Raw genomic sequence first — 26792 nt, forward strand, 5'->3', positions numbered from 1 at the left:
ACACATAAGAATGTCCAGAGAGATTGCATTTAGAGTGTGAAGGGAAAAGTCAAGGATGGCTCCAGGGCTCTTGTGCCTCCCAGGTACTGATACGGGGAGGGCTGCGGGTGTGTCCAATTTATAGAAGATCATGACTTCGGTCTGGGATTATTGAGTTTGAGATACACATTAGGGATCCATTTGGAGATGTTGACTACACAGTTGGAGTGTGAAGTTTAGGGAGAAAGGGTTTATTTGTGTGTAAATATATTAAAAGCCTGAATGAGATCATCAAAGGATCAACTGCAAAAAAGATCAAGGACACACCTGGGGAGACCCAGTGTTTAGAGTCTGGGATGTTGAGGGTGAACTATCAATGAGAACTAAGAAGATACGAAGAACTAAGAGGAAATCAGGAAGTGTGCCGTGTCGGGAAGCCAAGTTTCTTTAAAAATGATCATGGCAGGGGAGCCTGGGTGGCTCAGTCGGTTGAGCCTCCCACTTCGGCTCAGGTCATGATCTCACGGCTTGTGGGTTCGAGCCCCACGTCGGGCTCTGTGCAGACAGCTCAGAGCCTGGAGCCTGCTTCAGATTCTGTGTCTCCCTCCCTCTCTCTGCCCCTCCCCTGCTCACGCTCTGTGTCTCAAAACAAATAAAGTAAAACGTTAAAAAAAATGATCATGGCAGAATGAACCCGCCGGTCCTTACTTGAAGGAACCCAGAGCTTAGCGATCCTGCAGGAGAGACTGAAGGCTTTGTGTTAGCTTCCATCTACAAGGACACAGGGTCCTCAGAAGCTCTGGAGCCATGACCACAAACACCCTGAGGGCTCTGGAGTCTAAATTCTCTCTGTTCTCATTGAGTTGACCTAGCAGAACGGAGTCTCCTCTGGGACCCCCACACAGGAAAGGTGGTGGAGAGTGTGACCTCACAGACGTATTGCAATCACTTCCTCACATAGGCCCACTCCCCTGACCCTGAGTTGGAAACAAGTCCCTAGAATGCATTTCTCACCCCACCTTTGAGAAACATCTCCAAAGTGCCTCCCCCACTGATGAGAATGTGCTCCTGTGCCTCAGGCTGAGAACCAGGGTGAGGGTCTTTTTAAAAACCCCAAGCTCAAGACATTCTTCCTTATCTACACTGTTCTGTACCTGGCTGCCCCAGCCTTGGATTCCTTCTAAGTGATCACATGTCCAGGGGTGGCTTTACTTTCTGACCTTGTGGCATGAGGCCACTCCTGTCCGAGGACTCGTTTGGCTGATCCTTCATACAAATACAGAAATGTGAATTTCTATTCCAGTCCTAGTTTCTCTTCCTGGCTGCAAATGACCAAATGAGACCAAAGGAGAAGTAACAGAATTAAAGTCACCTCACTTTTCTGTCTGATACTTTGATAAAATATATTTGTAGAGGAAGACACTTATTGACGATAGAAATATGACTGAGAAGTGAATTCGAAGCCAGCCAGAGGAGGCTGGTTTGTAGTTAAGGAGCCAGGGAGTTTTGCTAGCTAAACAGTCTTGACTTTAAAGGGACAGAATGAGGGAAAGAATCTAAGAATTTGGAACCAAAGAAGTTGTGGGCACTATATAAAAATAGTTAAAGAGTACTGACATTAAATAGAAATTCCTTTACAATGAGTTACTAACTACATTACTTATTCTAAATGCAAACATTGGTAGGCAATGCAAAATAAATTTTTTTCTAGTAACATCATGTACTAGGGATACACTGGTGAATAAAATAGATTCTTTGTCCTTAAAAAGTTGAGCAAATAAAAGTGTATTGAGGCAAAATTGTGTGTGACTAATTAAAATTTTTTAGTTTTTAGTTTTAGTTTTTGTTTTTAATTTTTCCCAATCAAACTGTAAACTTGAAGGCAGGGAATCTGCTTTCTTTTGAATGGGTGGACAGATGGACGAATGAATAATAAAATAGCTATGATTCAATGTGATCAGTTGCTTTAACACAGACAAGAAAAGAAGTACTTTGGGTACACAATGGAAAAATTGTTAGTCAGTCTGGAAGGTCACGGGGACAGTTCCTGGAGAAGATGACATTAGTCATTTGCCTTAAAGGATGAGGATGAATCCCACGTGGGAGAAGATGAAGGAAAGAATTTTGCCAGGAATCGATTACAACAGAGTTGAGATGAAAAGAGCACTTTATAAAAAGAAGGATAAGTAGTAGCTTTAGGCCTTGGGGTTTCCTGTAGGAAACAACATCGTGGTGAGATTAGAAGACCAAAACGTGAGGATAAAGGTGATTAGAAAAAAAAAAAAACAAAAAACAACGCTTTCTCTTTCAAGAAGAGAAAATAAACAAGGAGAAAGATCATGCAAGGAAAACACCAACAGGTGAAAAGGTAGCCAAGGAGAGGTTCTAAGGCAAAGATGAACTCAGAGGACAGGTCCGAATAAAGCAAGAGTTTCAATGTAGCTATACTTTGGGATGGGGATGGAGGGAAGTTGGGTGAATTCAGAGGCCCGGACTCAAAATGCTTTACAGAAGTTTCCTGAGCCAACAAGACAGCAAGACTTTGAGAACCTCTCCAGAGTCACATGCTAACCACTGACAGAACTCCCAGAACCCAGGGCTGCTATTAATCCACTGTTCTTTCTACCACGTGAACTGGTCACATCCTAAGTGGGGTTTGCATTCGTGTTATGAGAAGTCACCCATGGTGAGGAAGTACTGAAAATTCAAGCACACCGTGGTTTAGTTGCGGGAGCCGATCTGTCAACGCTGTGGGACATACGTATTTCATTTTACACTTGATGCAGGAAAAATACTGCAAGATGTCAGAAACATTATTTTTGCAAGCATACAATGCGATTGAGATGGGACTTCAAATGGGTATCGCTTACCTAAAACATAACAGGAAGACATGAAGTGTTCTGCCTGAAGATTAAAGTCAATGCCTCCCCTTCCAGAAAGATTGAGGTGAAACAAGCAATAGTGTTAAATAATTCCACGTTGTGTTCGAGGTGCTCGAGAGCACACGAGGGCGACAAATGTCCATCAGCTGATGAATGGATAAAGAAGAGGTGCTACATATATACAACGGAATAGTACTCGGCGATCAAAAAGAATAAAATCTTGCCATTTGCAACAACGTGGATGGAGGTAGAGTGTATTATGTCAGTCAGAGAAAGACAAATATCGTATGACTTCACTCACGTGGAATTTGGGATACAAAACAGATGAACATAAGAGAAGGGAAGCAAAAATAATATAGAAACAGAGGGATACAAACCATAAGAGACTCTTAAATACAGAGAACAAACCGAGGGTTGCTGGAGGGGCGTTGGGTTTGGGGGGAGGGGAGGGCTGAATGGGCAAGGGGCACTAAGGAGGGCATCTGTTGGGATGAGCACTGGGTGTTATATGTAAGTGACGAATCGCTAAATTTTATTCCTGAAATCATTATTACACTACATGTCAACTAACTTGAATGTAAATTTAAAAATAATTAAATAAAAAGAGTACATTAGGGCGAGAAGATGGCGACCAAAGGGAACAAAGTGCCTAGGCAAGTTAGAAGGAACCTCAGCCTATTAGTTACTAAGGTGTCAAAATGGCAAGGCAGTCATGTGACGTACGGAAGCTGACGGAGATTTTGGATTTTGCTTGAGACATAATCATTAAATACTCTGAGAACAAACTCTGGATGACTATGAAGTCATCCACGGAGGCATATAATACGCTGTTTACAAAGCATCCTTACATATTTTCGCTTTCTAATGATCTGTGGAAAATATTTAAGGAAGATTTGGTTGATTTCAAACACTTGCAAGAGGTCAAAACAAAGACTCACAGGAGACCAGGGCTCGTACTTTTTGCTACACTGCCGTTAAAACTGTTCAGTATTCTGCGACTTTTCGACGAATGAAATTGCAAACAATGGGTTAATCCCAGACCTAGGTCTGGGGGTTCTATCAGTGGCTGGTGTGTGACCTTGGAGAAGTGTTCAAGGTCAAGTCTTGCTGCTTCTTGGCTAAGGAGCCTTCTATATCAACCCATGAATCCACGAACTAGGAAAATCCCAAAGAAGCCCAAACATTTGACTTCCCTGCTGATCCACACTGTTGAAAATTAGCAATAGAGAGTCCAAGTAAGCAGCAAAGTCTAAGCTAGTGCTTCTCAAAGTTAAGTATGCATGTTACTAGGTTAGAGATCTGAGAAAATGCATCTGGGCCGGGCCTGAGAGTGCATTTCCAGCAAGCTCCCAGGGCATGCCAGCCACGCAGATACTCTGATCAGCCAGGCTACAGGGCCACATTCGATCCCCAAGTTGGAAGTGATCTCTCCTGCTCCACGCCTGTCGCACTTTGCTCACGTCACCCACGGTGACAGTATCACATAACTCCCCGGGGTTATGATGCCGACACCATTAGTGTTCTCTCTCCCGCAACACCCGCACTCCACTGATGCGGAGGGAGCCCCAAATGAACAGCTAGCAGAGGAAACGTTCACTCCTCAGTCAAGAGTGGCAAACACTGCTGTGTAAAAAGATTTATGTTACACAAAAAGAAACGCTCAATGGCTGGAAAAAATTATCTCGGCGGGTGAGCTCCACAAATCTGAAAGCCACAGTGAGGTAAATCTTCACGTGCGGCCCACAGTGGCAGTGTTTTGTCACAGTTTTAGAAAATGTCAGATTTCTAGAGATGTTAGTGCCTCAGACTCTTTTAAGCTATTGGTTGACACGGACCAGTGATATCACTTCCAACATCAGGAGCAGGTGTGACCCCGTAGCCTGGCTGCTCCAATATGATCCTTGCGATAATATTTGAATGTAAAACTAAAAGGTAAAGAAAGCACATTTTCTTGTTCTTATTTTTTTCTGAGAAACTTCACTCTCAGGATTTACTTACAAGCTCCATAGCATTTTTCTGAAATGCAGAAATGTTAGTTTAAAATAGAATATACACAATTAAGTTACATTGCCTCTTCCCATGTAATCACAATTTTATATATAGTATATACTATTGATATAAAAATAGAGAAACGATGTGCCAACTGGAACACATACAGCCATTTAGTCTCTAAGTTCAACGTGCTTTGAAGGGACAGGACCCCATCCTTGGCCTATTTCTAAATGCCTGTCATCAGTCTCAGGTGAATGTTAAGTGACACACGCCTCCCATACCATAAAATCAGTCCCCGAGGGCCACCTGGGTGGCTCAGTCTGTTGAGCGTCTGACTTCAGATCAGGTCATGATCTCACAGTTCCTGAGTTCGAGCCCCACATCAGGCTCGCTGCTGTCAGCCTGTCATTGCAGAGCCCGTTCTGGATCCTCCGTTCCCCTCTCTCCAGCCCTGCCCCACTTGCACTCTCACAAAAATAAATACTAAAAAAAAATAAAAATCAATCTGCGAAGTACAAAGCCCATGGTAGATCACCCGGAGGTAGCATTTTGAAAGGAAAAGCAAATAGAGGAGACAGATTTGTATCATCTCCTGACACTTTAACATAGACTTAAAATCGCATGATCAATTCATGGAAAAAATCGAGAAAGGAAGGACACTGGCCTCTTTATCACTGGCACCGTGGTGAATAAAGAAAATGTGCCGGGGTCAGTTGGCAGATAGATTTCAACCTGATTTATTAATTTATTGATAAAGTTCAAGTAATTATTTCCTCCAAATGTGGTTGACGACATGGAAGGCTGGTGTGTTAACGTAGGTTCATCAGTTGTAACAAATGAGCCGCTCTGGTGGGGGTGTCGATACTGGTGGAGGCTGTGTGTGTCGGGGCACCGGGTCTACAGGAAGTCCCTGTACCTTCCCCCTTCTGCTCAGTTATTCTGTGAAGCTAAAACTGCTCCAAAAAGTCAAAGAAAAAAGGGGCGGGGGAGGCGAGGGGTTCTATGAGGGCTTGTGGTAATGGAAAATAATACACCGACTGCAGTGGGTTTGGGAATGTGTGGGATGTGCCCTGCACCACAAACAGAATCTAAGTTCTACTTCCAGTGCAGTCACTTGTTACTCAAACCCCTTGTATAAATAAATCCCTTAACTTCCCCTACTCGGCTCATAAGTTAAATGTGGCTCATGTCATTTGTCCTGACTATCCCCCAGGCTGCTTGTATGGATCCAATTAGACACTGCGTGTTATTTCAACAACTCACTCAATAGGCACCTATTGAAGGCCCACTCAATAGCAGGTTCAGTGCTAAATGCTATTAAAGGCTATGTAAGTACATAAATATATGATAGAATTATGGTGAATGGGATTTTCTTGTTAAATAACAAACTCTTTTAAAAATTTCACTCTTATTGAAAGACTCCCTAATCTATTTTAAGACACTCTCTTACCCTAGCAGGCACAAATGATCTCTCTGGAGTGATTAACTGATCTTATGCTTTGATGTCATATGTCCAACAAGAGCCTATCCATTACCCAGAGGTGAGGACGAGGAAGGCGGAGAGCAGGCAAATGAATGGGGACGCATCAGGCACCCCCAGATGGACACTTCTCTTCGATATCCAATCCTTACCATCATCTGCCTTGGTTGTCACTCTCACCTGCCCCCCAGAATAGCCCATAAGAAAATGAGTTTTCTTTAAGGTGTCAGGCTCCTGGATTCTAATTTATAGGCTTGGCAACAACATTTAGAAAGACACAAATGTAGGAGATATGCTATTAAATACCCAAAGCATGAACTGAGCTCTGCATTTGGAAATCACAGCAATGAAAGGAAAGACGAGGCTTTCTTCCTTCTTTCCTCCAACCTCGTGATTACAGCTACGTATTTCCTCTAACCTGGATGATCGATTTATGGGACACTTAATTTTAGAAATCAGCTTATGTCCATTTTATTTCCTTTAGTTGTCATCTCCAGAAATCGGTGCCATAAGTAGTTGCAATAAAATCATATTTATTAAAAGAAACTTTATCCACCCTCCAAGTTGGAAAAGCTATTGAGTAAAACATTTAACTGATATGAAGACTGTCATGAATGAAATAAGATAAAAAGAAAGAGAGAAAGCCATCTAAATCTGTAGGTTGCAATTTTTTTCACATGCTGATTAAATGTTATGATTAAATCTACAGCCTATTGATTATAGTAAGCCTAGAAAATATTTAACATTTTAGGGGTGCCTGGGTGGCTCAGTCAGTTAAGCATCTGACTCTTGACTTAGGCTCAGGTCATGACCCCACGTTTGTGGGATCGAGCCCCACAGTCAACAGGGAGCCTGCTTGGGATTCTCTCTCTTCCTCTCTCTCTGCCCCTCCCCCCACTCGTGCTCTCTTGTGCTCTCTCTCGAAGCAAATAAATAAACTTAAAAAAAATACCATTTTAAAATTTACAAGAAAATGCCAAATAACGTGGTTTTAAATGAAGAAACAAATTATACAAAAGAAAAAAAATGTAAAAAGACAACTAACTTGAAATTTTCATTAAAAGACTGAAGCCAACAAATCAGTAAGCGGTAATAAGGCCACGAAAGGACAGTGGGATCTGAATCTAATACACTTAAGAGTCTTGAATTCATTTGTGTCTCTAAGTAGTCACATAGGAAAGCCGTTTCAGAGGCTAGAATATATTTTCCTAATTAGAGGAAAGGGCTGGATTGGTGTAAAACACTTTGCCAATGCATGAGACAATTACCAATGTTAGTAGATGCAATAGCATTCGGGTCAGATTAAGGATACTAGTAATAAAAGAAAAGCAGAGATAATACAGTGGTCATGATTTAGAAAGACACGACAGCGCCTTCTCCACACCACCTGTAACCTGTATTGTGCTGGAGGAAAGACTGGAAATGCTAATAAGGAATGTGATTAAAGGTGGGCCTGTGGTTATAAATTGCTTTTTTAATGGTGATGATCGTAGCTGACATAGAGTATAATAAGAAGATGAGAATGTCACTATCAATTTTTATTAGTGTCATGAACAATATACAGTATATTTAAATTAGCTTCATTTGTATTAGTATTTTTGTAAGTAGTAGCTCTAGAAGCAATAACATGTCCAATGCATTCTAAAAAGAACTAAATAAAGTTGCCAATGTTCCCTAGAAAACAGCCGTAACTTTTACACTGGGGAAAATGTGTCCCATTTCCTAAGATACTCAGAATTCAGGTGCACAAAAACCCTGGATTCTGGAGCAAATCTGCAGAATAAGTTGGAGGAGTAGTTGCAGCAAATGGATAAAGTTGTGCAAAAATTTAAAAGACACTAAAAACATAACCTTCCATATAAATCAGAACATTTTCCCAAGATTTATATAGAATTAACACTTCTGGTTGATACTTTGGTCAACTTAAAGCCATCTAAGAAACAATCTGGAACACACACCTAAGCATGAATATTCTGTTGAAAATTCGTAATTATAAAACAAACAATCATCAGTTAGTAATTTTTATAAACTGGATCGTATTAAAGAAAAAATAGGTGACTTAGTTTTGTTTATGAATTTTCCCAGCAATTATCACCAGCTTTCTGAGTTGGTCTAATGAGAAATTAGGTAAAGTTGAATATCTGACAAAAAAATCACTTGTAGAGAATTAGGAAAACAGGAAATATTATCACTTTTAATCAAACCACCTTCTTTGTTTGAATTTCAGAAAACTAAGCTGTTGAAAAGCAAACCATACGGTTAAAATACAGAATTAAAAAAATCCAGCTGCTGGGAATATGAACAACAGACCATGTCTTTTTGATTTACATTCTAGATGGTTAGTATTAATTGTGCATGGGAGAAAGCATGGCCTGACAATTGAGAAGCCAGCCTGAGTTAAAAGACTGGATTACTTACTTGCTGCATAATCTTGACCTATTTACGAAAACTCTTTTCGCTTTCTTCATCTAAAAATTGGAAATATCATAGTTTCTACCTTCAATGGTTATTGTGAGGATTAAGCCAAATAATAACGTAACCAAGAACGCTCAAGAGTGTCTGGCACACGAGAGCTCAATATATATTAGTTTTGCTTCACAATAATAATGATTATCTTTTTTTTTTTTTAATTTTTTTTTCAACATTTATTTTTTTATTTTTGGGACAGAGAGAGACAGAGCATGAACAGGGAAGGGGCAGAGAGACAGGGAGACACAGAAACGGAAACAGGTTCCAGGCTCTGAGCCATCAGCCCAGAGCCTGACGCGGGGCTCGAACTCACGGACCGCGAGATCGTGACCTGGCTGAAGTCGGACGCTTAACCGACTGCGCCACCCAGGCGCCCCAATAATGATTATCTTAAGTAGGCTTCACGCCCAGTGCGGAGCTCAGTGTGGCGCTTGGATTCACAGTCCGGAGATCAAGACCTGAGCTGACATCAAGAATCAGACGCTGAACCGTCTGAGCCACCTGGGCACTCGCATTTTATTATAATTATTAAAGCTAACAACGTGGTTAAATAGTAACCTCCATTGCCCTAGAAAGGTGATATTACACATTTTCCCCCACAAAGTTGCTGCTCTCTGCTGATTCCTTCCTTTTTCTCTATGAATTATAGATTTCTCCTTAAGCCAAAGCACACACTTATTTGTTCCTTCAAAATTCTCTTTTCTCTTTCAAGTTATTTTTCAAGACTTCTGACTCAAAAGGCTCTCTTCCCTCCCAGATTGGTTTCATTCCCTGGAAGGACGGACTGGAGACACAGTTATTTCGACAAGGGGAAAGACCGCGAGTTCACAGGTGCCCCGTCCCGGCAGTGGGCCACTAGGAAACCACTGGAATGGCAAACGTCTCATGTGCTGTGAGCCCTTGATCGTTTTAAACTTCCTTTGATCGTTCTATAGGGAACATGAAGTCTCCAAACAGATAGGAATTTTACATGAGAGCAGGCTTACAAAGCGAGAATTTAAGCGAGCCAGACAATTCATTCATTTAATCCTGTCCTAGTGTGAGCGTGCTATCCGTTCTGCTCAAGTAATTTCAAATATAAACTTCTCGTTGACGATTCCCCACTAACTTGCACAGAGAAGAGATCAGCATGGGTGTCTAACGGTGCTGATAGACACGTGTTCCACGAAGCAAGTGGACTGAAACCGCGACACAATGAATCCTAGGAAACGTGGAACTGAGAGAGCCTTTGCTTCAGGAAATGACAGAACACAGTTGCCTGGAAAAATAACCACGTCAAGAACGGTTTTCAAACGTTTTCCGGAGGAACGCACATAGACCATCGTTGTTTTCAGAAAGGTGGGTTAGATCGTAGGTTGGAGGATTTCTGGGTTTGCAATAGCAAATCTAGACGAGGGACAAAGGACTCATCTTGCCCTGACACCATTTCTCTAAAAAAATATCATCAGTACAAAATATGTATCGTCGGCACATGTTTCTTTTTAAAATGTATTTTTTCATACACTACACCTTGACAGAGACGCTACAAAACAAAAATTCGAATTGGAGTTTATTTTGCAAAACCTATTGCAGTGGACTTTTCGTAACATTGCCTGGAGTGGGGGGGCATTCTCAGTATCTGAGGTGGAAATGTATGGACGCACCCACAAACCTATTATCTTCCAATGTCTACACGTAAAAACTGATGATAGAATTATCTATTTAAAACAGAAACTGGAGAACTTAGCACCTGGGCCATCTGTTGCTCAGGTTCACGGACGACAGCTAGTTCTTCACTGGCCACCAGGGCACACACAAGCCACGGGTGAGGTATGGGCACAGAAAAAGCAAATACTCCACAGAGAAAAGTGGGGAAACTACATCACAGCAAAATGTGGTTGTGTTTTCTTATCCAAATATTAGCCCTAATTGTTTTGAATCAATTATCGGTGGTTTTCCCCTCTCTTCTCCTTTGGGGTACAGACAAAGAAGCCTGTTGGCCTATGGTTCATACTAACACAGGGATTCTCCGCTTTGAAAAGTACAAAACGTTCTAATGATTAAAGCCAATCGATATTAGAAAAAGTAACATGGGCAAATCTTACCTAAGCTCCTGAATTAGAGAATCTATTGGCACTGTGGACAAAAAGAAAGAAAGAGAAAATCAGTTTATAATTTTGAAAACCGTATAATTCTGAAAACTTTTCACGCACCCAGAGTTAATGACCGATAAATGGTTAGTGCAGACCCCGCTTAATTTCCTGCTGGGTAGATTGATCTTTTCTGGTTCTGGCGTCTTTGGAAACCAGTGGGTAGATGAATATGGCCCAGAACAGATGACTCTGGCTTTAGTGCCTCAGGTGACCCTGGGGCCTTACAGTCATGGGTTGGGTTTTTCAAAGGCCTGTCTTTAACGAGTCACTGAAAACTTACAAGAATTTGAAGGACTTGAATTCTTTTTTTATATCAAGTCTATTGTTTATATGAAGTTTTTCAGAAGGATCCCAAGCTTACATTTTTATTGACATTAAACAAGTATTTAAATAAAACGCGTAAAGTTTTACTAAATGTGTCCCAAGATGATGCTCCATAAATGTCACTTGTATGCAGAAAGGAAGATCTGTTCAGCTGAGCTAATGTCAAGAATGGTTTAAAAATAAGAATCTTGTAGAAAAAAAAGAGCTTTGATTTTTCTGACAAATGATGCGAATGAAAGAAGTTCATGTTTATAAATACCTGCCTACACAAGGGTAAGCAGCATATTGAGAAAGACAACAGGTGGTTTTAAAGATTACTCATGCCGCACGAGAAAACAGTTGTTTCATTTCTAGAAGAACATTTTGGCTCTATTTAAGGGTGGATATCATGTGCCAAAAGAATTCAAAGTACAAGAAGAATTGCAAATTAAAAGACCCACATTTTAAAAGTCTGCTAGAATAGTGTGCTTTTAGAAGTCAAAACAAGAGATTCGTATAATCCAAATACTGTCTCTAGTATGCCGGATGTATGACGGATGTGAGCTTATCCTAAATAACAATACGAGTCATTTCTTCTCTTAAATTTGTATTCTGTTGAGAAGTTTGCTGCGTAAAAGTTTAATGTCTAGAATTACTGCATTCTAAATATTATGATATATAATGTAGTAACTTTAAGGTAACTTGAAGTAAAATTAGACACTGACATGGTATCAAACTTCTGTTTGGGTAGAAAATGCTGCCGCATCTTGCATAGCATTCTGCATTTTGGTTATCATCGCTAAAGACAACCATGGTTGCATTTGAACTAAAAAACACATCATTCTGGAATTTATTAAAGATTCTGGGATTCCAGGGGCACCCATGTGGCTCAGTCGGTCAAGCGTCCAACCCTCGACTTCAGCTCAGGTCACGATCTCACAGTTCGTGACTTTGAGCCCCGCATCCGGCTCTGCGCTGACAGAGCAGAGCCTGCTTGGGATTCTCTCTCTCTCCCTCTCTCTGTCCCTCCCCTGTTCGCACTGTCTCTCTCTCAAAAAAAAAAAAAAAAATTGAGGGGATTCTGGACTTCAAGTCAAACAGGAATTATTTAACTTGACTACAAATATGAACATCACTATGGAAAGCATTCCATTTGATTAGCGACTTTCGACCGTACATCTCAAACCCTTCCGAACAAATTGCACTATCGCTTCCTGACTCAGGTCTTCCTTAGCGAGGCCTCTGGGGAGAAGAGTTGGGTAAGAAACAGCTATCCAGAGTGTTTTCAGAGGCTATGGTGAGCTACAGTTCTCCATTTAGAATTAAGGGTCACAAAAATATAGCTAATTATAATAAAAGTTATTTTCCTTAAGGGGTATTATTGCCAGTCAATCCTGTTTTCCAGATGTTTAGATCATCAAGGGCCTGTTTATATTTCAATATTACATTACCATCTGTTGGCTCCAAAAAGAGAAGGATAACCAGCAAGTTAAACCTTTCAAACATTACTTTGCCGAGCTGCCGGAAATTCCCAGCAGGGACAGGCAAAAAACAAACATCGTCATTTTACTCGAACTAAGTTTAGACTGGGAGCCACTAAACCAGGTAACATAAAAATCAAAACTGGCTTTGGCAGGAAACTAACAATTCTGTCTTTTCCCTTGCCCATTAAAGGTCACTTCAATCATCTGGAGGTCTCTGTGAAGCATCCTCCTTCCCTTGCTGACCCTTGTGTCGTTTTGCATGATGTCTAAATCTACTCATGATCGCATTTTGTAAAAATCAGCATCATACACCATTGGGACTTTTCTGAGTCCTTTAGCTCCTGGTTCATAATATTTAGCTCTCAATGCCACGATCCAGTGTCCTAGCTTGATTTAAAAAAATAAAAAAAGAAGCCCGGAGGAAGTTGTAATCATTCTGACTACCCATTAGGGACTGAGCATTGGAACTCCCATATTTCATGGTGTGGTGGGCACGGTGTCATGGAACCTGCTTACTAACTCACCCTTGGTTCCTTTAGAGCGGGTACGCAGCGTTTTATCTTCAGTCTCTGCATCCATCTGTAACATGAACACAAAGTCCTGAGGTCATTCCTTTGATATTGACCAAAATATGAAAACGTGTCCTTACAAGTTCTGAAGGTCATTATGAAAAATAGACCAGCCTTCCATGCCCTTGAATAGCACTCATCCTCGGCAGGTATAGACCTGTGACTGCTCCTGCAGTCCATGAATTTTGGAAATACTTTTACAGATGCTGAAGGCAGAGGAAACAGTGACAAGAGGGCAGATGTCCTTGTCCGTAAGTGTTTGCTAGCGATTCAAACACTTCTGGCATTACGCAGATAGAAAAAAAAACAACAACAAAAAGGACTGTCTGAATAACAGTGGTTGCAAGGGAGACAAAACCTCAAATGCCAAACCAAAAGGTTTCAGGCTGATTTTACTAAAATCTGATTCCTTTGCATTTCTAGACCCTTTCTGATACATACCTCCTTCTAATTCGGGAAAAATAATCCCCTGGGTAAAAAGCAACACGAAGGCAACCCCCTGAAATACCGGCATTTCAAAATACCACTGGAAATGTTGATCATCAAATGACATACACTGACTCCCAGAATTCCAGAAATAAATACCGGCTATAATCATGCAAATCTATAAGGAAAGTGAAATTTGAGCATCATGTGTGTCAGCACCAAACTCCCTACAGCATCATTACTAAATATTTTAATGCGATGAAATAAGCTACCGAAAGGATGGAAAGACTTTTAAAAGCCTGTTGTTTTTGCCCCTCTGGAGATAACAGTCAGACATGACTACTCCCATCCGTTTCACTAGAACCTTGCCATCATCGCTAGCTTAATTCACCTTTGCACACTAGCAGAAGGAATTCTTCAACGCAAAGAAGTTGTTTTGCTTGCTGGGAACGCGAGGCAGGCAGAAGGCACTCTCCGTGGCGCCCATCCTTAAATCCTGACACCAGTGTGGATGCCGTGTGACTGCAATGGTAATGGGAGACGCATCTCTGCTCTCTGAGGCTGGGTTGTGATTGAAGGCACTGACCTGCCATAGACTTATAATAGGGGAGCAGGTGTGGCAATGATGGACTTTAATTTCCTTTAATAAACCTTTTATGTGCCACACTTTTACTGCCATTCGACGCTCTCCAAGGTCCTGCACATAATAGGTTCATTACTTTTGATTACTATAGTCTATTGAGACAAACAACTCCAGAACATACTATATATTATGTTCAGTTAAACCAATATAGACTATTTATCCATTGTGCATTTTTTCACCTGCAACACTACAGACAAAATTAACGACAGCTCTCGTAAGCTAAAACTATTAAAACCACCAGTACCCTTTTGTCATCATTTCATAATAAACACCACACCAATCACTGAACTGTTTTTTTAAATTAGCAAACAAAAAAGTGTCCACTGCTTTTGCTAAGCAGCAGTCACTTTCGTCTAAATAAAACGGTCCATCGTTAGGAATATTTGAAAACCACATGATGAGAGGAAACAACGATAAAACAGAGGTGATTTTTTTTTTTTTTGCCTGTAGCTTTCCCTTCTTTTAAAACCACATGAATTTATGACAGATGTGGCACTGCCTGGGATTAAAATGGCTCGGTTTACTCAGGATGGTGAGCATTGCGTTGTGAAATCCTCCTCCTCCACGAGTATCTCTGTTGCATATAAATTGGCTCAACTCATGCAAACTCCCCTCCATGGGCTACAGGAGTAACTCGATTAAGAGAGGTCAGTAGCAAGGAGAGTTCAAATGACGAAAACCACCAACTATTTCTGAGGAAGCTACTCCAGTGGGTGAGTAGTGACTCAACATAACTCTAACAGTCTCCTGCCACACAGGTGCTATGAGCTCTCCCCAACCACTCTGAAAAATCTCCCCCAAAAAGGCAAGTGAAGATTGAACTCCAGGAGTCTCTTAATCGAAACTGAAACGCAGGTTGCAAAGAGTGCCCCGAGGTAAGCAGAAAAGTTTCAGACACCTCCTTCAATGTAATCTTCTTTATAACAGCTTTAAGACTATTTCCATTTTGCAGTTCAGCTATCCCCTTGGACCCGCCTGGTCTGCAACCACTCCATGCAGCCGCCTCCCCATTACAGTCATTGGAAGGAATGCATAAATATTCATGGACCTCTGCTTGATTATGCTCGGAATGCTAGCCCCATAATTGTATTTTGTGGCACAATTGTCCTCTTGACGGTGTAGCATATACATCCTATGTAAACATTCTAAAGACTGGTAACTAAGCTAAGTTTTCAAATTTAACTTGTGGGCCAAGGGGTAGGAGTGAAATGGACGGAGGCCATAATATATATTTCACCTTCTTTCTCCGCTTCACAACCGAAAAATAATAAAAGTTACTAAGTTCCGTGCCTAGTCCTGTCTGATAGCTCACTGGGGAATAAGGACATCAGAAACCTAAAGCAATGTGCTTTCTTTTTAGGGGCCGAAGGTTTTAACATTCATGAGGTGGCTCGCTCTCCTGACAGATCTCAATCTGAAGGTAAGTCTTTGTTTTCCAAAACCTTATAAATGGGAGTGGAAATTTCTAAGTATTCTTTATATGGAATACTCTCATGGATTTTAATACATTCCCAATAAGCAGACTTAATTTTGGTAGAATCAAACCTCAGATTCAGTGTGTACCTCCTTCTGGGAACGGCTCCTTAAAGGTAAGAAGAGGTTTCTGCCTCAGGGCGTGCGTTGAGACCAGGATGGGGGTGGGGATAGAATTCCCCTCCTTTAAACTTTTCCCAGGGCTATAGGGAAGACTGACCTAACTAACTCCTGCTACGATCTGGGAAACTACATTTCTCTCTGGGAACATTTTTTTTTTTTCCTGTTGGAAAAGAAGACTTGATCATTTTTACTGCTTAAGTCCCAAATGCTATTGACAAGGCTCCAATGAATTTGGCAACACTTAATGAATCACTTCCTTTCTCAAAACAGAGATTTGATTTTCTGAAAAGCTGTTCTTCTGGAGGTTTCTTAGAACCTTTGTCTATCTCATTTCATTGTTTATGGATGGGAACAAGACATTTTCTCAGATACCTCCTCGCTCTGACAATCTATATCTCAATAGATATAAAATATTAAAGGTAAGCTTTGCCATTTATTTTTCTTGATCTGAAACTACTTTGAGAAAAGTACATTTAACCTACAAGTATGAAGATTTTACGTACAACATTTATATGCAAAGGAGAAAAAAGTGGTTCTTTCTTCGGTTTCCTAATAAAGCCATGAAGAAAAATTTTAAAAGATTTCACTTCTCAGTTCTCTGGGAAGAGGAGTTAATAACAAGGAGAAATGACAAGAGGGAAAGACACTTATGAGATAAAGAAGGTGACAACGCAAAACTTGTAGGAAGGACATGTAAGAACCAACAATAGAAACATGTCGATAGACAATGAAGAAGAAAAATAACCATAAAATGAAAGTTGATTACTTAACTGAATTTGGAAACCTCTTATTTAACATCCTTATATACTTACAAACTTACATACAGGCATACGTCGTAAATTCCTAGTTACTTTTATTTGACCATCTTTTCTTACTGGCACTTTTATCAGGGACAATCAGCGAGTCTCCTGTCCACATCGCCCCGGTGCCTTCCTTTGGGCTGAAATTGCTGGTTTGTAGGAACGAGAGCATCAAGGGGCAGGACACAGGATTCGTAAACCCAATTTTGCTTTCATTCACACAAGCAAAGTACCGGTATGTGAGGAGATTTACTTCCCTTTGATTTTTATTGTTCGCTCAAAATCTCATTGTAACATAATGGTAAAAAAATTTCTTTTCAAGTAAATATTTAATCACTTCTTAAAAAAATATCTCTTGGTGATGTTGAAGTTTTAGTTTTCCTTTCAATAGCACTGTAGACACTGACATCCTCTCTCTCTCTCTACACACACACATATTTATATTTGTAAGTAGTCACGAATTTCTTAATATTAACAGAAAAAGCTATAGTGATCATAACGTTCTGAGTATACATCTTGATTTAATTAATCTTAATACTGTCTAAATACACATAATCTCTGACGGTAGCTACCTTTAATTTGAGAAGTCCTCCACATACACCCAACTTGCAATAATTTTCACTTTTAACAAGATTTCATTGTGTTGCCCTCCTCAGGGCTTTGGACTGGCCATGCATTTTTGTAGCTGGTGCCACATGACTAGTGTTAGATGTCGTTTCAATCCCGGGGAACACGTGGCAGTGGAGAGAGGAAGCTCTGTGACTGCCGAGCAGAGGTCCTGGGGTCCTCTCTATGAGGAGCCTTTTATCCTCAGTGGATGCTTCCTTTACAAAAATCATTAAAAAAAAAAAATCAACAAAGAGAAACTCAGGAAGTTGGAAAAGGCGAACCCCAGAAAACGAAACAACCGGAGGAGGCCAGTGTCTTGGGATGCAATTTGGCCAGATTGAAGAACAAAGAACCTTACACGGAGTGCCCTTTCTTTTTCTGATCCTGGCATCATTTTCTTTTAAATACAGGTTTGGATCAGCCCAAAACGGCAGCAAAAGCTGTCTCCCTGTTACACCGGGAAAGGACGGGGAACGTGAATTGTGATACTAAAAGAATAGTTCACTTGTTGAGAGGAATACTGAGATGGAATGTTCAAGTATTTGCTGTCTCTCTTTGGACCCTCTTTTTACTTTTCTGATTTTCTTCCCATATGCTTCTTAATTACTCAGAAAGGGTATTAAAAGAGTAATAAACTTTTTAAAAAATGTCAACTAGTAAAAAACTTCTTTACATCATCCAAGCTGTCATGTTAATAATTTTCACTTATTCTTAGAATAAGAATCCCTTATTCTAAACACAATGAAAATCTTCTGGCTCCTTTATTAGGGCACAATTATCCCTGATTCCAACTCTCTGTTCCTACCTCTATGTCTCTTGTGATACAGTCTTTGATCCTGTAAGAAAGCCAAAGAATTGAATGATGTGTTCCCTTTAAAATTTTTAAAAAAATTTTTAATGTTTATTTCTTTTTGAGAGAGAGAGAGCGAGCGAGAGAGAGCGAGAGAGAGAGAGAGCGAGCGAGCACGGGTGTGGGAGGAGCAGAGACAGAGGGAGACACAGAATCCAAAGCAGGCTCCAGGCTCCGAGGTGTCAGCACAGAGCCCGACGCGGGGCTCAAACTCACAGAATGTGAGATCATGACCTGAGCTGAAGTCGGAATCTCAACTGACTGAGCCACCCAGGCGCCCCAAATGATGTGTCCTCTTTAGATTGAGGATTCATCTCTTGTCTGCCCTAATCCTTCCCACCCCGACAACCGCCACACCTCAGGAAGCAGCACCCTCAGTCCTCGGTCAGATCAAGTCCAGTGCTCTGCAACATTGCGCTTTCTGAGGGCCAACGGCACCACATTCCCCCTAGAGGAAGTGATTCTCACAGGGATTTCCAGACTCACTCAGAAACTCCCTGCAATAAAAGCAACCTTAGAGCAGAGACAAGCTTGGGGAGCTTTACAAGGAAGTTGATCTATTCTGAGCCTCATTTCTCATTTCTGAGTTGTCACTGCTATTGTAGACTTCATCCTGTAACTTCGCACAACTGGCAAAGCGGAATATAAACCAAAGCCATATGTTTGTGTCCTTTTGCCAAACGACTCCAGCAAATAGTTCTATTATTCCCTTAGGTAGCCAACGTGTGCCAAGGATTTCTATTAGTCGCTGTACCATGGCCTCTGAGTCACAGCTTTGTGACATAAGGGGGCAATCGCCAGCTTTATGTTTTAGGAGACTTTTTTTTTGGTATTGTTTTTAATAGGCTCTGTTTAAAGATAGCTCAGAGTAAGTAACACCCTAAAAGGGCCTTAAAAATTGTTTTTCTTGCTGATGTATTGAGCTGCCTGTGCACCAAATACGTAATTGTCAGAAGACAAGCTCCTTCGTATAGGGATAAGTTATTTTAAATAGGTTTTTCCCAAGGTCAACTCAAGTCCTTACTTCCCAGTGTTTGTAGGCATTAACTATAGAAGTCACCCACAGTGCTTTTAAAATATCTCACTTGTTTATTCTTAATCCTTAAGTAAACTAATTTCTGTACAAATGAATTTAAATGGACTTTTAAGACTATTTTAATGCTGAAATTTTCTTTAAAGGTAAACAGGTATGAACAGATAATATATACCAATCGATATGCAAAAGCATTTGTAGGCTCAAAGGACTTCACCTGTTTCATACTTTTAAATATTAAAGCAATCAGGCTTCTGACAAAAATGCCAGTTCTAAATTCAGCGCTAACAAATTCCTTTCAAAGCAAATCCACAAAGTGCTGTTATAAAGGAGAGCTTTTATATAAATGCTTTGATTGGCTGCATTTTATTTCAACATATTCTCCTTTTAATTAAAAAAAAAATGTTGCCTTACCTCTCTTCTTCTCAGGTAACTTGTATGCCAACTCAGTTTGCCCTGCTTTGTCAAAGTGACTAAATGTGTTTGTCCACTTTAGTGAGAAGTCCTTAAATTCATTCTATTGAGGAAAAAAAAAAAAAAGAAAAGAAAGGAGGCACAGCAGAGAGGACAGATGAAACAGAAGACCAGCTGTAAACCCTGAAGTGGACAATGGGCAACACACTGACACTTTTACCTGTAATTTGCTTGGGCTCTAACTCTAAACAGAAAAATTTTATGCTATAATATCAATCAGAAAAAGATTCTTACGGTTTTAAAGGTAGCCAAATTCATTTTTGTTTCTATTACTGACATATATATATATATACACACACACACACACATATATATATATATCGTCTTCAATTTATAGACAAATTGGGTAAAAGGGACTCTATTATTACTGGTATTTTTACTTTTAACCACCAAAAAAAAAAGTTCAAGCAAGATTTGGAAAGTACTATACTCAAGAAGTCACAAAAGACAGATTCAAAATTCATCCTTTTGCTGTTTAGAGCTCTCTTTAACGAGGCTGTCGCAATCACGCTATTTGCCAATATTCCAACCCGCTTTCCATAGAAACAATTTGCCGTTGGTTTACTTTGCACCCACAGAACGCAGAGCTCCTTCTCCTCTATTTGGTCTCAGGGCTGGGAACAGAATCTGTCTTTAGGCCACTTGGCCCTTGAGAGGAAACTCTGAAGTTCAGCACAGCGCACTCAGCCTCCTAGAGAGGGGCTATTTATACAAATAGCACATATATCAATGCGCATCTAAAGAGTTTATCTCCGGCAGTTCTGCTGTTGGGTCAAACACGAGCCACCAACCTTCCTTGCAGAAGATTTCTATCTTCCTGTATTTCCCCCTTTGCAGTAGATTGTGAAGTACTTGGCTTTTTAACCATAGATTTCTGGATCACTTGTAAGCTTTGACCAGACATTAAGCAGATGCTTCTTCAACGCAAGTCAGCAACCGTAGTTCCTGGGGAAAAATAGGTATAAAACTCTCTCCAGTGATAGAGCAGATTACTGCACATGGTGTAAGAATTGAAAAGTGGCACAGGGGCTTGGGAATTCTTAGTTTGTTTTCGATTGCCACCGAGGGGGATAAAAGGGAGGGGGGCTTTCTCTGGAAATGCGTTTGGCTTCCTCTACCTCACTCTCACTTCAGAAAGAGTCCCGAAGCTTTCCACCTGCCTATTCCCTTTTGTTTGCCACACTCTAACCTAAAACAAAAGATCCTGGAAAACAGTCACACTGGTGAGCAAAGCTCTTTCTAAATCCTGAAAGTAATGGCTTTTTGTCTAATACCCTATCGTGTTATGTATTTATTAGCAATACATTTTCCATTTATTTTCTCAAAGATTGCCAATAAAGAACTGAATCACATAAGGGAGTAGCTGTAAACCCTGTGAGTTCCCTAATGTCAAACTCATTAGCATCCGAATAAGCACACAGCAGCACATCATCTGCACAATTGCAATTTTTTACTACTTTTAATAGCGTTTCTCAAAGGGCTCATTTTCAACTTTCTTCAGTGGTTAGTTGGTTCTCAGGGGAAAAGTAGCTTCCTGACGCTCGCAGCTTCCACTCAACAACCCGGCCGTTTGCTGTCAGATGCATCAGCCCTCTGCCCTAACCCCATCTGCTGTCTCTCCCCTCCCTGGGGAGGAGAGTTAAGGCAGCACAGCTGAGATCGACTTGGAGAAGTGCACGGAGGGCACCAACAAAATATAAGTTTAGGAATACGATTTGACACAAAAGGGCTGGAGAAGTCCAGGTACGCCCAAATACAAATGGGAAATTGGAGCCTTTCAGAGGCTCCCCAGTGCACGTGCCTATCATTCATAACTCCACCCACCCGCTCATAGAAACACACTGGTGGCTGATGCTAAAAGGAATCTTCCACTGAAATCGGTTCCTTCTGTTCCTTAAGAGTGTCCTATTGTTACATCAGGGAGATACCTTATTCAAAAACCACAAACATTTTTATCAATGGCCATACTTCAATCTCTTTTGCTGCTCTTAAACCATTTTGTAAAACTTGAGGACTAACTCATATATTCATAGGGAATAGACATTGTGGAACAGTGAACTTAAGGCCTGGCATCTTGACCAACTTCCCACGACTCGCAACACAGTTAGTTCTATCCCCCTGCCAGGATGAACACTTTTCCATTAAAGCTCAGATGTTTATGAAACCCAATCTTAAAACGTGAAACTACGTGCCGAGCACCAAAGGGTTCATAGCCTAATGGGCTACAGAGTCCTTAAATGTGCTCTCTAATTAAGACGTGGCTTTACTTGTTAAATGGAGTCATCACAAAGTATTTCATTTGTCTGCTTTACTATATGCCAATAATTAGGGCCTCTTAGTTCTTTACAGCTGCTTCATGGGTGAATACTTGCTTCTGAAAAAGACGGTCCCTTCAACCAACGATACGATAGAATGGATCTGCTCTGTGGTTTTTTTCAAAGGGTATATCAGATTATATTTTAAAGGTGGTCGGGGTGGGGGGAGTGAGGGAGTGAATGACCTAAAGTAATACGATGTATATGCCCACTGTATCCTTAAGCAGAGAACCACACGTTGGTTTATGGTTAAAAACAACAACAACAACAACAACAACAACAAAACACGTAATATTAAAAAAACACACACACCCACAAAAACTCCCAACTAAAGTGAAAAATCTGATGGCAGGGCCAATAGATTTAATATGAAAGGCCTATTACACTTGTAGCCCTACAAGTACTAACTAATATAATAGGAGCTCACCACCTCCGCCCATTTCTGTTTGGAATTTGCTGCCTGATGGAACCAGACCACTGTATTTCACTCGGGATGGAAACGCACGGCCGGGTCCTCTCGGAAGTTTGGAATGTTAATATAAGCTGCAGAGACAGACCACTCTTAGTCTTTCCAGCAGTAAAATAAAACCAGAAGGATGCCAGCATATTCACCTCAGCACTGCCATCATTTGAGGCCGTGTCTGCACAACTTCTAATAGCTTTAATCTCCTAAGTCGCTTTTCAAAGATTCAAGTCTTTACCGATTGTTCATTAGGGGGAATGATGAGAAAGTGGGGTTGGGGGGAGGGAGGGTATCCTGGCTCAGTTCATTTTTTTGAACCCTAAGGCAAATATCCTTCACAGTCCTAAGTTTCCAGGTGTATGTTTATACGAATCAGCATGATAATTTAACTTAGAGTCAAATTCTGTAGAAATCTGAATGCTATGGTTCCCTAGACAAATTCCTTGTTTTCCCATTCGCCCTGTAGCTTCATTAAATATCTAATGAAACTCCAAAGCCCTTATTTTGGAATGTCTAACCAATGAGCTATACAACTGGCTTTTCCATCATAGTCACAGATTATATATTTCCAAATCAATACCCAAAAATTATGTCAGCCTATCGCCACCGTATATTCACGCCATCAAAGGCGACTTCTTTCTGTTTAGCTCTCTAGGTTGAGATTAGAGGATATGCTTCACTGGCTGGAGCAAATGAAGAGGGGCAGTGAGTTTCGTCTAAGTTGTTTTAGGCAAAGATAAATACTGTTTATTGGCCACCAGCTTTCCTTTTACCATCAACCCCGATTCGGCTCCTGATCATAGTAGGGGTGGCGGAAAGAGCTTCAGCAAATGGGGAGCTACTCTGCAGAGGGACCAGCCCCCACTCCAAAGTGGGTCAACGGTATCACTCACTTTTAGGGAGAACGTCTGGATTTTAAATCCTTACGTATTCAGCAAGACTAATTCTTTGATATTAGCAACCAAATTGCCGTTCATGATCCATTTTGAACATTTTTTCCTTCCCTGACGGATTACTGAAGTTCAACTATAAAAAAGCCTTCCCGTCACTCAGCGTAGTTTGTCATTTTAAAAGAATAAAAATGAGATCTGCCAACGTACAACATTTCCATGAGTGGATTTAACTGATTTTTACTGGCTTGCCTGGCTTTTTGATATCTCCGCCCTCTAGAATCTTTCAAGGAATTTTAAGTCCAAGGAGTGCTATGGCAACTCTGATCTCCTCCCAGAAAATGCAATTTTTGCTTTGCAAATTGCTGAAGTCATACAGAGCATCAAAATCACTTCTGGTTTCCACTGTGATAGATATAAAGTAATTGTACTTGTACTAGCAGTCATTATAGTATTTGTATTTGTCCTTCCAGTACCTGCAAAAATTAAACACAAGCCTTTTCTCCTTAAACTGGAAAGCAATGCCAATAACTTGTGCAACACCCATATTTCTCCCTGCAAGAAGATTTCACTTTCACCTGATTTAAGTAACAAAATAGCCCTCAAAGATACTTAAAGCCTTGCTGCAATTAACATAACTGCATTTAGATGCCATTCATGACTGATAATTCCAACACCTTGTGGGAAAAAAAAAGTTGCATGCTGTAAACATTATAAACATATTCAAATAAGCTTAACACAATGTGCCATGCTTATTTCTGCCTAGATCATGGACCAGCGAAATGGTTAATGCAAATGGATTTATAATTTGCTTTGGGGGGCCAGTTTCTTCTCCTTATTTATTAGCCCAGCTGATGGGGCAGATTTGATGAGGCACTTCTGGAATAATTGAGTCATCACACAAAGAAGGCTGCTAGCATTCAGAGTGGTTTTATCAGCAGCAAGCAGGCCTGATTACTGACAATTACACTCTGATCCGGTGATGGAGGAGAAAGAGCCAACGAGTGGGAAATGTCCGTGTTTCTATCCAGGAATAATTTCTACATTCATTTTACATGCTAAGTGTTTCCTATCTCTGCATAATAAACTGTAAACAGGAATAGATGGCACAATGTCCCTTAATATTTCCTGGTAATGAAGACACAAATGTACAGTGAGTGCTGATAAATATAGATGAAACATAAGCTATTCTCCTAGTCTGTATTGTTACCTTTAAAACAAATGCATTTTTGTGGTAAAAGCATAATCATAGCTAATGCAAAAAAATGACAGAAGATTGAAACTGTCCTTGTAACTACACAGAAACTTTGTAAAAGTCCTGTTAATCACTGCTGCTTTAAAGGCTCAGGAGCTGAAGGTGAGATCCGTGGAACCACATCATTTTGTTTCTCAACAGTCAACCGGGAAGAACTCCTCGGCTGAGACACAGCAGAGGACAACACGGAAAGCGACCTCCGTTAGCTCTAGGAGACAGCGCATCTCAAGGCGAAGCTGAGAAAACAATGAAGCTGGCAAGGGAGGCATCTTCGCCAGCATGGACGTCCACCTGCCCTCCATCGGGCCTTTCAACAAAATGTTCGCCCCACGGTTGTCTGATCTGTCATGTAGAACAAGGCATCGCTGTCTTCTAGAGGGGCTTTTTTTAACCACTTGTTTGTGGCGTGGTTTATTAATGTAACGCTGTGAGCAAAACTGCATCTCGTGGAGATATCTTCTTAAACTAGCTTTCCTTCTGACTCAAAATCAAGTTGCAAATGCCCAAAGGGGGTGTTCACATTTCTTAATTTTAGTGGCAAAAACTTTAATTTCCTGTTATATCAAGAGTTTCCTCTTTCAAAAAGCCAATCAGGTGTGAACCCCACGTAATGAACCTGCTTGGATCTGTTTGCTTAATCTTTTTTCTAAAGCTCCTTCCTGACTGCCAAAGAAATAAAAGTTATCCTCTGTTCTCCTGTGGTAACTATGGAAACTCTGTTTTATTAAACTAACCACTTAACTTCAAGGCTTGTGTTGCAACTAAAGGTGCTATTTTGGGTGAGTCCACACTAAACAACCTTACAAGGTCAAAACATTTTTAATAAAGTTCAAAGGGCACTTGTTGATTCAAAAATTCCCTTTATGTTATGGAAAGGGAATTTTCTCTACTTAATCTATTTGATTACATAGATTGCTATACACTATGCTCTATAATAATGCTTAGACATGTTCCATTTTCCTGATCCATTTTTAAGAGATTTTTAAAGAATTTTTCCCCACAAGTCTGCTGTTTTTCCCAACAGTAACTATTTATCACTAATATCTTCACCACATTCTGTACATTTAAATGAAAAGGATAGAGTCATTTATCTTTATTATCTGACTACGAAATATGGAATGGGAAAATCTACTGAAATCTACAGAGCAAGTGACATGACCCTCAATTGTTGAGGCCTGTGGGGCACTGGATTTTTGAAGAATGATCCTTGGGTCTTATTCTCAGTGCAGTGTTTAGTTGAATACAGATTCTTTTAATATAAGTATATTTCTCCTGGAAAAATTTACTTATTATTGGCTTAATACACAATTCTTGAGCACCAACCGATGGATTGCCCCATACGCAACAGTCAGCATGAAGAGACAGATAAAGCACAACTCCTGTCCTCACGAGTACAAACAAGCAAATTGAGGATTCCAGTGAGATGTGGCAAGCATGATTATGGAGGGAGGCAGAGGGCACAATGGGACCAAACTGGATAAGCTTCTCGAAAATGATGTTTCCTGAAGAATTCATCCCTAGAGAGATTCAGAGAACTTTGACTAAAATAAATAAATGTCCCCAAAGGCCAATTGAAAAGATACAAATAGTTGACATTGTACTCGGCCTGGCTAAACAATGTATTACAGCCATAACTTTATATAGTTACACAAGGGTCAAAGACGACTAAATGGTCAAAATTAAATAGCTACAATTAAATGGTTAGAATCTGTTCATTTCAACTGTAACTTTCAAAGGAACTGTCCCCTTTAGTGTCAGACCTATAAAATCTGTCTGCAAAAAAGGGATTTGTCGCTCGTGTAGTGGATCGAGTGACAGCATCTCACAGAATTCTGCATCCCAACAGTGTTTTGATGGCACCTTCATCTCGATTTGTCCGCTGGGTCTAATATTATCTCACTCATGTCGCTTTGACCTTCTCCGCGTCAGTATAAGCTCATGGAAGCGAGAGGCTGTGTTCTGTTGACCTTTCATTCAACATAATGCTGCGGCCGGCGTAGGTACTCAGTAGACGATTACTGAGTTAAATCAAAAAGAATATTCTTCAGATGCTTGAGATAATACTTCATTAATTGTATTTGAATACAAAACATCCCAGACACAAAGCATCCGGAACTCTCTAGATTTTTTCTGATTGCTCTCCCAGCT

At 40.5% G+C, this 26792-nt stretch overlaps 1 protein-coding gene across 10 annotated transcripts in view; it reads right to left on the bottom strand.

Moving 5' to 3' along the window:
• The window catches only part of ST18 (ST18 C2H2C-type zinc finger transcription factor), a 142689-nt gene that overhangs the window by 91243 nt on the left and 24654 nt on the right, over positions 1–26792 (bottom strand). For 5 of the 10 annotated variants that reach the window (XM_045050162.1, XM_045050160.1, XM_023248498.2 and 2 more), the window contains 2 exons: positions 13246–13300; positions 10887–10917 (listed from right to left, as the gene is read on the bottom strand). In XM_045050162.1, the coding sequence (XP_044906097.1) occupies positions 10887–10917; positions 13246–13300 (86 nt within the window). Of the gene's footprint in view, positions 1–10886; positions 10918–13245; positions 13301–19661; positions 19765–20512; positions 20651–26792 lie in introns of those variants that run through there. The other 5 variants (XM_023248499.2, XM_023248501.2, XM_023248496.2 and 2 more) reach the window with 2 other exon arrangements.

The sequence above is a fragment of the Felis catus genome, chromosome F2, assembly GCF_018350175.1.
Source record: "Felis catus isolate Fca126 chromosome F2, F.catus_Fca126_mat1.0, whole genome shotgun sequence".
In the NCBI taxonomy this organism is placed as follows: domain Eukaryota; kingdom Metazoa; phylum Chordata; class Mammalia; order Carnivora; family Felidae; genus Felis; species Felis catus.